General features: G+C 45.3%; 1 protein-coding gene across 1 annotated transcript in view; it reads left to right on the top strand.

The window, feature by feature from the left end:
- The window catches only part of LOC105916498 (lanosterol synthase), a 28,305-nt gene that overhangs the window by 5,180 nt on the left and 10,821 nt on the right, over positions 1–12,304 (top strand). Inside the window, exons 7-15 of the mRNA XM_036132715.1 lie at positions 1,195–1,330; positions 1,665–1,773; positions 7,385–7,503; positions 7,663–7,760; positions 8,779–8,806; positions 8,970–9,026; positions 9,102–9,173; positions 9,254–9,304; positions 11,364–11,513. Coding sequence (XP_035988608.1) covers positions 1,195–1,330; positions 1,665–1,773; positions 7,385–7,503; positions 7,663–7,760; positions 8,779–8,806; positions 8,970–9,026; positions 9,102–9,173; positions 9,254–9,304; positions 11,364–11,513 — 820 coding nt within the window. The remainder of the gene's footprint in view (positions 1–1,194; positions 1,331–1,664; positions 1,774–7,384; positions 7,504–7,662; positions 7,761–8,778; positions 8,807–8,969; positions 9,027–9,101; positions 9,174–9,253; positions 9,305–11,363; positions 11,514–12,304) is intronic.

Below are 12,304 nucleotides of genomic sequence, written 5' to 3'. Positions count from 1 at the left end.
CTCCAGAGTTCTTCTTTAGATCTCTCAGGAGTTGTTTCTCATCACACGGATCTAAATGTCCAGGACCGTTATTCTCATCCAGGTGGTAGAAGGTCAGACAGCATGTTTCCTGGTCGTGTAAAATCTACGGAAAGTCTCCTTGTTTGATGTTTAGATGTTTTTTTGTTTTGTTTTGTTTTTTTAGGCCACTCTGGTGCAGTTCCTCAGAACTCAGAATGCTAAGAACGAATTTCAGCATCAGCCTCTAACGGGTCCGGCCATTTTTTTTTTTTTTAGCTTTCTAGGCTTTCGAGAATCTGGCACCAGCTTGCTGAGGATGGTGAGCTTAAATAGTGCCAATCACTGGTGCCAGCAATCAGGGAACAGGGCCACTGTATGGAAGGCTGAGACGGCCAACAGGAAAGAATAAAACAGCCAAAAACTGTGATCATTACAGACAGTGGCGCAGGAGTTAGGGAGCTTGTCCTGCAATCGGTTCGATCCCCTGCTCTGACCGACTCTGTCGTTGTGTCCTTGGGCAAAAAAGACACTTCACCTGAATTGCCTGCTGTGGTCAGAGGGCCCGGTGGTGCCGATGTCTGGCAGCCTCTGTCAGTCCGCCCCAGGGCAGCTGTGGCTGCTAGCAGAGCTCACCACCGTCAGGGTGGGAATGGGTGAATGACTGATTGTAGTGTGAACCATTTGGGGTTGTCAGACTAGTTAGTACAAGCCATTTACCATTTACATTTCCTTTTGGTCCCAAAAATGTTAGGAAGATGGAGTCACTGAATTTAAATCAATAAAGCTGTTAACTTCAGAGCCTGTTAGTGTGGTGGCCGAGTAGTGTCCATGTTATTTCACGTAACAATAGTAATAGTAATATCAGTAATAGTAGTAATATCATCTTTATTGTCATTGAAACATACATTACAACTAAATGTGTTCTCTGCTTTTAACCCATCACCCTCGGGGAGCAGTGGGCTGCCATGTGTGGCGCCCGGGGAGCAATCTGGAGTTAAGGGTCTTGCTCAGGGACCCAGAGTGCAGGTGCTGGGGATTGAACCGGGTACTTGCATCCTTCTCTGAGTGCAAGCGGGCTGCTCTAACCACTAGACCACCACTCCCCATACACTGAGACACAGATCGGTGTGTATGCAGCGTGACTGGTGAATGTGGGAGGTTAGGAGCTAATGGGGGCGTTCTTGTATGTTTCAGGTTGCTCCCCACCTGGTTGCCGTTCCACCCCTCCACCTGGTGGAGTTACTGTCGGCAGTTCTACCTGGCTGGGTCCTACTGTTACGGTGTCAGACTGACTGCAGAGGAGGACCCCCTGATTCTCAGCCTCAGACAGGTGCAGATGCCTCCATGAACCCACAACACGGCCATCCTGTCTCTGGGCTTTAGGCCACCGCAGCATTTTACCCGTCTGGACCATTCACATCCTGGTTTGCTGTGGGGGGGACTAAGTGCACCCTTACTGCTCTGATTGGAGTGGGAATGTAGCAGCCAGGTTCTGACTCATTTACAGTAATATTTAACCCAGACTTCTCATCATTGTCCACAATTAGTCATTTTGAAGACAAAATTATGGATGTTCATGACAGGCAGAATATCTTTGACTGTTTCTGTAGCCCAGATAAAACATCAGAACCTTCTGGACGGATGTCCTGGTGTTTGTCTTCCAGGAGCTGTACGTCCAGGACTACGCCACCATTAACTGGAGCGCTCATAGGAACAGCGTGGCTGACTGTGACCTGCACACTCCTCACAGCGCTCTGCTGTCCGTCGTCAACCGTAAGTATGGCCAACGCCGCGCTGAGCATTCAGCTACGAACGGGAATCTCATCAGTAATGTCAGACCAGGGGAACATGTGTAAGCTCCTGTTGACTCAGACTATGGCGGTTCTTTAAAAACCTGTTAAGTTACATCACTGTGATTCAAGAGGCGACTCATTTCTTTGAGTTTCAGATGCTTCTCTGAGGTCATCGCTAATCTCTTCCCGCCCAGGCGTTGTGTTAGCACACACCTGTCGGCTCCAAGGCAGCAAACTGACAAACCTGCAGCTAACACTGATTAACGAACCGTATTTGGTTATCAGTATGTCCCTTTTTGATGCTTTAGACCAGGGGTGTCAAACTCATTTTGGTTGAGGGGCCGCATTCAGCTTAATCTGATCTCAAGAGGGCCACACGAGTAAACTCATTGCAAGATTAAATAGAACTAATAAAAGGGGAATTGTTGTTGATTTTTATATTAAATTAATTTCACTTTTACACAATATATTATGAATAACCTCAGCGTTTTTAAGAAAAGTATGTGCAATTTCAACAATACTTTTACTCAGTTAAACATTTACTTGTGCATCATGCATAAGAACTGATCACAGTGTACAATGTTAAAAAAAACATTTATTCACATTTTTTGGAACTTAAAAACACTGTCCTGCATGACAAAATACATCAAACAGATAAAAATTAAGAAATAATTTAAAATCAATTTTCCACATCTGAAGCTCAGTGCTACCATCTGCTGATTAAAACACAGCGCCCCTCGTGGACATTATAGGAACTGCAGATTTTCAATTAAACGAAGTACGTGTTTTTTTTCAATAATTGTTTTATCATTCTCTTTTATCTCCTCTTTCTTTCACCTTTTTCTTTTTTCTTCTTGTTCTTCCTTTCCTCTCCTACTTTCCCATTGTAGTGTCCATATCATTTGAGATATTCCCCGCATGAATCATAATAAAACTATTCACATTTCTGGTGGGGAAGGAGCCTGAGCTTGTGCGCGAGGTTGAGACGTTCCGACTAGAGATAGTCGGACTCACCTCGACGCACCGCTCTGGCTCCGGAACCAGTCTCCTTGAGAGGGGCTGGACATTCTTCCACTCTGGAGTTGCCCATGGTGAGAGGCGCCGAGCTGGGGTTGGCATACTTGTTGCCCCTCATCTCGGTGCCTGTACGTTGGGGTTCTCCCCGGTGAACGAGAGGGTGGCCTCCCTCCGCATTCATGTGGGACGGGTTCTGACTGTTGTTTGTGCTTATTCACCAAACAGCAGTTCAGATTATCCACCCTTTTTGGAGTCCTTGGAAGGGGTACTGGAGAGTGCCCCTCCTGGGGACTCCCTCGTTTTGCTGGGGGACTTCAACGCTCATGTGGGCAATGACAGTGGGACCTGGAGGGGCGTGGTTGGGAGGAATGGCCCACCTGATCTGAACTCGAGTGGTGTTCTGTTGTTGGACTTCTGTGCTCGTCATGGATTGTCCATCACAAACACCATGTTCAAGCATAAGGGTGTCCATATGTGCTCTTGGCACCAGGACACCCTAGGCCGCAGTTCAATGATCGACTTTGTTGTCGTTTCATCTGATCTGCGGCCGTATGTCTTGGACACTCGGGTGAAGAGAGGGGCGGAGCTCTCCACCGACCACTACCTGGTGGTGAGTTGTCTCCGATGGCGGGGGAGGAAGCCGGTCCGACCGGGCAGGGCCAAACATACTGTGAGGGTTTGCTGGGAACGCCTGGCAGAGTCCCCCACTACATGGAGCTTTAACTCCCACCTCCGGGAGAACTTTGAACACGGCGGGGGACACTAAGTCTGAATGGACCATGTTTCCGCGCCTCTATTGTTGAGGCGGCTAGTCGGAGCTGTGGCTGCAAGGTTGTCGGTGCATGTCGCGGCGGCAACCCTCGAACCCGCTGGTGGACACCAGCGGTGAGGGAAGCCGTCAAGCTGAAGAAGGAGTCCTATCGGGCTTTTTTGGCCTGTGGGACTCCGGAAGCAGCTTATGTTTACCGGTAGTCGAAGTGGCAGGCGGCTCAGCTGGTCGCCGAGGCAAAAACTCGGGCGTGGGAAGAGTTCGGAGAGGCCATGGAGAAAGACTTCCGTACAGCTTCGAAGACATTCTGGTCCACTAACCGGCGTCTCAGGAGTGGGAAGCAGTGCAGTACCAACACTGTTTATAGTGGGGGTGGTGTGCTGCTGACCTCGACTCGGGACGTCGTGCGTCAGTGGGCAGAATACTTCAAAGACCTCCTTAATCCCACCAACACGTCTTCCATTGCGGAAGCAGAGCCTGAGGACTCTGGGTCGGGTTCTCCCATCTCTGGTCCTGAGGTTGCCGAGGTTTTTAAAAAGCTCCTCGGTGGCAAGGCTCCGGGGGTGGATGAGATTCGCCCTGAGTACCTTAAGGCTCTGGATGTTGTGGGGCTGTGTTGGTTAACGCGGCTCTGCAACACTGCGTGGACATCGGGGGGCAGTTCCCCTGGATTGGCAGACTGGGGTGGTGGTCCCCCTATTTAAAAAGGGGGACCGGAGAGTGTGTTCCAACTACAGGGGAATCACACTCTTAAGCCTCCCTGGTAAGGTCTATTCAGGGGTTCTGGAAAGGAGGGTCCGTCGGATAGTCGAATCTGGGATTCAGGAAGAGCAGTGTGGTTTTCATCCTGGCCGTGGAACACTGGACCAGCTCTATACCCTCAGCAGGATTCTGGAGGGGGCATGGGAGTTTGCCCAACCAGTCTACATGTGCTTTGTGGATCTGGAGAAGGCATTCGACCGTGTCCCCCGGGGGATCCTGTGGGGGGTACTCCGGGAGTATGCAGTACCGGACCCTTTAATAAGGGCTGTCAGGTCTCTGTACGACCGGTGTCAGAGTCTGGTCCGCATTGCCGGCAGTAAGTCGGACTCGTTTCCGGTGAGAGTTGGACTCCGCCAAGGTTGCCCTTTGTCACCGATTCTGTTCATAACTTTTATGAACAGAATTTCTAGGCGCAGCCAAGGTGTTGAGGGGATCTGTTTTGGTGGCCTTAGGATTGCGTCTCTGCTATTCGCAGATGACGTGGTCCTATTGGCTTCATCAGGGCGTGATCTACAGCTCTCACTGGAGCGGTTCGCAGCCGAGTGCGAAGCGGCCGGGATGAAAATCAGTGCCTCCAAATCCGAGACCATGGTCTTGAGCCCGGAAAAGGGTAGAGTGCCTTTTCCGGGTTGGGAAGGATGTGATGCCCCTAGTGGAGGAGTTCAAGTATCTTGGGGTCTTGTTCAGGAATGAGGGGAGGATGGAGCGGGAGATCGACAGGCGGATTGGTGCAGCGTCTGCTGTGAAGCGGGCGCTGTACCGATCCGTTGTGGTGAAGAGAGAGCTGAGCCAAAAGGCGAAGCTCTCGATTTACCGGTCGATCTACGTTCCTACCCTCATCTATGGTCACGACCTTTGGGTCGTGACCGAAAGAACGAGATCCCGGATCCAAGCAGCTGAAATGAGTTTTCTCCGTAGTGTGTCTGGGCTCTCCCTTAGAGATAGGGTGAGGAGCTCAGTCATCCAGGGAGGACTCAGAGTAGAGCCGCTGCTCCTCCACGTCGAGAGGAGCCAGTTGAGGTGGCTCGGGCATCTGGTCAGGATGCCTCCTGGACGCCTCCCTGGTGAGGTGTTCCGGGCACGTCCCACCGGGAGGAGGCCCAGGGGAAGACCCAGGACACGCTGGAGGGACTATGTCTCCCTGCTGGGAACGCCTTGGGGTTCCTCCTGAGGAGCTGGCCCAAGTGGCTGGGGAGAGGGACGTCTGGGCCTCCCTACTGAAGCTGCTACCCCCACGACCCGACCCCGGATAAGCGGAAGAAAACAGACAGACGGACACATTCATAAATCAAGCGGTGCACTATGGCAAAAGCCGTACTGCTCCACTTGTGAAAGTCAAATCCGATTAGCTCTTTTTGGCATTAAGACAACAATTCTTATTGCCACATTGCCAGAAAGGACACTGGTAAAAAATAAAATCATTGTTGAATAATGATAATGCATTTAGCCACCAGGCCGGACTAAATTGTTCGGCGGGCCAGAACCAGCCCGCGGGCCGTATTTTTGACACCCCTGCTTTAGACCAAAGGTCTCCAACCTGTGGCTCTTTGAAACTTTCAAAATGACTCTTAATACCTTTTGGCTAAACATGATAAAGAACCAACTACTCTTTTGAATACTTATGTAATAACAAATGCAGATTTTAGCTTATATTCTTTTCTTTTTTTTTCGTGAAAAAAAAAATCAAATGTTCATTGAAATGTTTTCCTTGTCCCAAGTCGTAAACTATGTGCTTGTATTTTTATAATATTTTCCACAAAAAAATTAAACATCCCATTAAGAAAACATATATCCTTCTTCTTCTGTGCGAAAGTTTTGTTTTTCTTTGCTTTGACCCAAAAAATAAAACTAAAAAGGTGTTTTTTTTAAAACTGACTCCCAATAGATGTTGATCACAAATTTAAATTCCAAAAAAGTTAAAAGACAAAACAACTGGACTTCTTTTCCTTAGTTTGAAGACGTTTCGCTTCCCATCCAGAAAGCTTTCTCAATTCAAATGTCTGGAGTAATGTGGAGCTCCAAGCTTTATATTACTGCCCAAAAAGGCCTTGTTATGGCTTAGAGAACATGCAAATTTACCAGAAACTGGTCTACCACTTAGCAATGGTGAGTTGTTAAGGTCATTGTTGGCCTGGCTTACAGGAGCGATGTTGTGATCACCTGCATGGAGGTGAGGATTGAGGTGAAAATAGGAAGGAATCAATCCTATAGCTGTGTTGTAAGTTTTGAGAGTTGGAACCGGAGTCCTCCTCCTCTGTTTAGGGTTGTTTTTCTCTCTTAGCGTAGATGGCTTCCTTCACTTACCTGACTCCGCCAGATGGATTTGCTCCGCATATCCATCTGGAAACCTTCCGTTGAAGTAATTTTGGGAAGGGGCGAAAATACTGGTTAGCTGATTGGCCTATGTTGGTGATAGACGGGCCAAATAAACCAATCAGATTTATCGTCGCTCTGTTACGAGCGAGGACGAAAACACAACCACAAGCCAAGCTACTCTTTCTGCTGCAGGTAAAGGCTCGTTAGCTCAGCAAAGAAATACTCTGTAATTCCGATAAAACTTGCTCGATAGCCATGCTAACGCTAGTTTCATCGGCTGAAGCCGCCATGTTCTTTAGACTGAACTGTCGCGCTTCTCGTTGCGTCACGCCTCAACCCGCCTCAAAGCCAACGCTGATTGGTGAACGGCTCCAAATTTTCTTTAACGGAGGGTAGCCAGACTGATCTGCGAGTGAAACCTTGAAAGCTCGCGAGATCAGGATGGTCTCACGAGGCTATTCCTTCACCCCCCTTTCAAACATCTGTCTTCCTTGTCCAAAATGTGAAATTTTTTTGTCCTCCTTTCAAAAACTTACAACACAGCAATAGGATTGATTCCTTCCAACTATCACCTTTTTTTTTTTTTTTTTACCTTTTTGCATCTTATTTTTAATTATGTCAGTATTTTTTTTCCTTCCTTCCTTGGTTTGTGAAGGTTGAAAAACGATGGTTTTAGTTCTTTATGAGCCTTTCTCCAGCTTAATGCCTCTCTTCTTGTTCCCTGCAGGGATCTTGAACCTCTATGAAGCCCACCACAGTACCACACTCAGAGCCAAGGCGGTCCAGGAAGTGCATGAACACCTCAAAGCTGACGACCGCTTCACCGACTATGTCAACATTGGATCGGTAATAAAAACTGCTGTATCTACAAAATACTCAAATGAATTTAAAAGTAACAGAAATGCAAAAATATAAAATAATCTTATAAAATATTTTATGTATTAAATGGATGCTGAAAAGAATTGAACACAAGCAACAGTTTTAAAGTCCTGCAATACTTCGTAGATCCACAAGACGATGAACATGCTGGTGTGCTGGTATGCAGAAGGTCCAACGTCTGCAGCTTTTCAGCAACACGTGTCCAGGATCCCCGACTACCTCTGGTCAGACCGCAGCTCTCTGAGAAGATCCGCTCAAACCACAGCAAACAAGAATCACCCAACAGTTCATTGTTTTCAGACTTCCTGTTGAAACGCCAGCTTTTGGTGCCCTAAAATATATGACATTTTCAGACTCTTTGCTCCTTTAGTTCATAATTTATCCTGGAAAGTCAAAACAGATCTGTGTTTGCAGCTTAAACTGAAGCTCCATTGGATTTGATTCCAGCTTTTTTAGCAGGAGTCTGACAGCAGCCTACATCTGGCTGAGAAAGGTTTTTTTTTGGTGCAGCCACTTAAGAATACGGCTAACCCAACCCAAGTATTAGTGGCATGTAGAAAAATGAACCCTGCTGTAATCCTCAGCAATAAAATACTAAAAAGTCCTGTGTGAGCTATAATACTGTAATAATTATGATTATGACATCAATATTTTTTATCAATTTAAGAGGAGGCTCAATGGCTGACTTGTATGATTTTGTTATGTAACATCCTGACTCGTCTTAAAGATTTAAAGTCTTTGTACGGGGCTTCTATTATATACCTATTAATTAAACTAATTAGAATAAGTAACGGCATGGACGGGATGGCTTAAGATGCACGCGTTGCTCCATCTAATTCCAAGCAAGTTAGGGTTTATGAAGGTTAAATGTGGGGACAACACTAGAAATTATTATTATTATTATTATTATTATTATTATTATTATTATTATTATTATGCCTACAAGTTTCCGGATCTCTTCCTAACGTCAACCTTTAGTATGAAAGCTGCACACTGTTTCATACGTGAGGCCCCTGATCACATTGCCAAACAAGCCAGAATTAAAGGTTTTATTTGAAGGAAGGAGCTTCTATCTTTAAAAGTTCTCCCAAGTTCTTACCTGGGGATCAAAATTATTGTCTTAGGGGAAAAAGAGCCTTTGTTCCCCAGTGAGGTCCACTGTGTTTCTACCAGTTTGATTACTGAGCAGCAGATAAAGGATTCTTGCATACAGCAAACTAAAAGTATTTTTATGTTTTCCAGGATGGGCCCTGAAGGAATGAACATGCAGGTGAGGATCTGACAATCTTCGTGAATATTTGATGCAGTTGGAGCAGAAAAAAAATCTAATAACTAATTTATTCTTTACGTTCCCAAAATGACCTCCAGTGCAGCCAATTCATTTGATATTATCTGTCATTTAATTAATTCTCCTCCATGTTTCCTCCACATAGGCAACCAATGGAAGTCAGCTCTGGGATGCTTCTTTTGCAGTCCAGGCTTTTCTTGAGGTAACGTGAGAACCAGCTGGATGTTTTCCTGCTGCCTTTGTGGTTTTAGTGGCTAAACAAACTGGTGTTTCTCAGGCTGGAGCTCACGAGGATCCCAAACTGGCCGAGTGTCTCTGCAAGGCCCACGACTTTTTCAGGATCACACAGGTACACCAGAAACATCTAAGCCGAGACCTGAACACCCAGAACAGGAGTTCTGGCTCAACGTTTCTTCTGCTCACGCACAGATACCTGAGAATCCTCCTGACTATCAGAAGTACTACAGGCACTTCAACAAGGTACCGGCAGCTACCCATCATACCTACAAAACATTGATGTTAAATACAACTCTGGTGTAAATGGATCATTAGTGTTTCATGCTTTCTCTACTTAACTTGATTTCCTTTTTGAATCTAATTGGTTCCTGCAGTTACATTTTTATGACTTTTTTGGGTTTAACGCTTGAGGATGACAACCCATAAAGGGTTTTAAGATTTATTTGCTTTTATTCAATCTATAAATACATCTTAAAACAAGCATAAACTTTCATCCCATTTCATTTCTTTTTAAACTTTCAAACATCATCTATTGGCGAAATAGAAAGTTTGTGTTTGACTGACTTGGCAGAAGTTGTTCAACTCCAATTTCACTGAAGATGAGACATAGTGTAAAATTTTAATCAAAACAGAATACAGTGACTGACACAACCTTTACAACCTATGTTCAGTTAAATACACTACAAAGTCAACCTGACAAACTTAATTGTATTTGGCAAATATTCACTAGTTCTGAATTTGCTGCAATACGTTCTAGTCAGGGTCAACAAAACATAAGAAAAGTTTAGGAAAATTCCAAAAACACCTGACTGGAAGATCCCACAGGTGGACAGGTTAATTGGAGAAAGTTGAGTTTCATGATTGGTCCACAAGCAGGGATAGGGCGATGTTCCCCACTTTATGAATGACAACGTGTGCAAATAAGTCCAACAGTTTAACGTTTCTCAATGTGCAAATGCAAGGAATTACAGAGATTCTGTGTCTGAGCTGAGCGGCAACTAGCAGGCTAAACAAGTTAGCAGCTAGGCTAGTTGGCTGCAAACCAGCTTAGCCACAACGGCTCGCCGAGCACCCAGAATGGATGTTATCTTGCTCTGAAACATGGATGTTTCAGAGCAAGATAAAGTTCACATACATAAACGAAGTTGTAAATCGGCTGGATGACAGACCTGCAAGCTAGTGCTAGCTGTTATTAGCTTCACAGACAGCCCAATAACAGGGTTCTGTCACAGTCTGTTTCCTTCAAACTGCACCACGCAACGCTCTGCTGCGTGAATGCAGACTGGAACAGTGAAACAACATACAAACTTGTGTTCAGTCTTTGTTCACAAGTTCATGTTTATTTATTTTTAAGTGGTGCCAGAGCAGCATATAGTTTTCACAGGCCTAGAGCAAAAAATACAGTTTGCTGCTATCCAAGAAATGCCCTTTTCAGGTGCATCCCTGCCAGTGAAGCAAGGCCTGTAGCGTGGATATATTTGGTCATGCTTTCGCTTACGAGGGAGACATGCCACAACATTCTGCACTAATTGGAGACAATATGTTAATATTTAATGTCATATTAAGCCACCTTATGTACATCACAACAGCGTAGCTTCATGGTAAAAGAGTGACGGTACTAGACTGGCCTGCCGGCATTCCAAACCTGTCTCCCGTTGAGGATGTGTGGCGCATTAGGCGAATAATACAACACCAGAAACCCCAGACTGCTGAGCAACTTAACTTGTACTGTTAGCAAGAACTGTTAGGCAACACTTCCACCTACAAAGCTTCAACCATTGTTGTCTTCAGTTCCCAGCTGAATGATGTTAAAAGGAAAGTTGATGTAACACCAATGTAAACATTGTCCTATCCTAGCTGAACATTAAATGTCTTGTCTTTGTAGTGTGTTCAATTGAATACAAGTTGAATAGGATTTGTAAGTCGTTATGTACCTCCCGCTGGGGTAGCAAGTTGGCCAAAGCCAAAGGAGGAAATTCAGGCCACTGATGTTAAAACACAAAATCTACTCACCATATATGGTGGATTCCACCATAAATCTAGTCTCCACAGGGTATACACTAAAAGCAAAGAAGGAGGCAGAGGCCTAGTGAGCATCAGAGCCATCATTGAAGATGAAACAACCAAGCTCCAAGAATATATCAAGAACATGGCCTCAAGGGATCAAGTGCTCAGTGAACATCTGGCCACACCCCCACACACACACACATCCTGCTCAGGAGGACAAGGGATGAATGGAGAGCAGTTTTTTTTATATTAGTTGTTCTTTTTATGTCTTTTATTGTATTTCTGCACACGTTAGGGCGGCTTCCCCTTCAGCAGTCGGGACTTGAATTGGATCTGTTCTGACTGCACAGCCGAAGCTCTGATATCAGTGATGCTGCTGCAGCAGCTCTGTCCCTCCGTCAGGCAACCCCTGCCCCCTGAAAGACTGTTCGATGCCGTCAATGTGGTGAGTTTACTGAAGAAAACTGATTTAATTGTATGAATTTGATCTAGAGATGTTTAAAAGTGGTGATGCTGGAGGCATAGCCGTCAGGAATCTGCAGGAGCATTTAGATTTAATGTATTTATTAATGAATGTGGATGAGAAGATCACAAAGACGGCGACTTGACTTTGACATTCCAGCACTAGTCGAAATAATGTTGATAAAACAAGTCATTGTACTTGACTTAGACTTGTTAATCAAGAGTCTTTATTGTCATTATAAAACCCAAATTACATTTTGGAGAGACACTAGATCAGAATGCATAGAGAACACACAGACAAGGCAAGTTTATTTATAAAGCACTTGTCAGTAACAAGACGATTCAAAGAGCAGACACATGTAAAAGACATCCATGTCCCCTAAAAACTTGAGAGTTGACTTGGACTCATGGTCTGAGCCTCGGGTCCTAGTCCAGGTTTTAATCTGGTGGGATTAAGAATGAAAGGAAGCCACTCTGTGTGCTACAGACTGCAGAGGCTTTACTGTGAGAGGACAAACTCGATTATTAAGGTGCATTCCTTAGTCGTCCATCCATCCATCCATATAGATAATTAAGAAATTTTCATGTAATAATTTAGGCTGTTGTAAGTTTAAACCCTGAGGTTTGAGCTCTGAGGACAACGATTGAAAACATCGTGCAGTTTATGCCCGGCTTAAGAAGCTAACAAGTACTCATTGGATTCCTGCAGACTGCCACTATGGGTCCCTGAGCAAGACCCTGAGCCACTGATTGCTCCAGAGGCAATATCAATAC

The sequence above is a fragment of the Fundulus heteroclitus genome, unplaced genomic scaffold (genome assembly GCF_011125445.2).
Source record: "Fundulus heteroclitus isolate FHET01 unplaced genomic scaffold, MU-UCD_Fhet_4.1 scaffold_53, whole genome shotgun sequence".
Taxonomy (NCBI): Eukaryota; Metazoa; Chordata; class Actinopteri; order Cyprinodontiformes; family Fundulidae; genus Fundulus; species Fundulus heteroclitus.
Note: the sequence above shows the minus strand (reverse complement) of the source record. Positions and strands in the feature narration are given on the sequence as shown.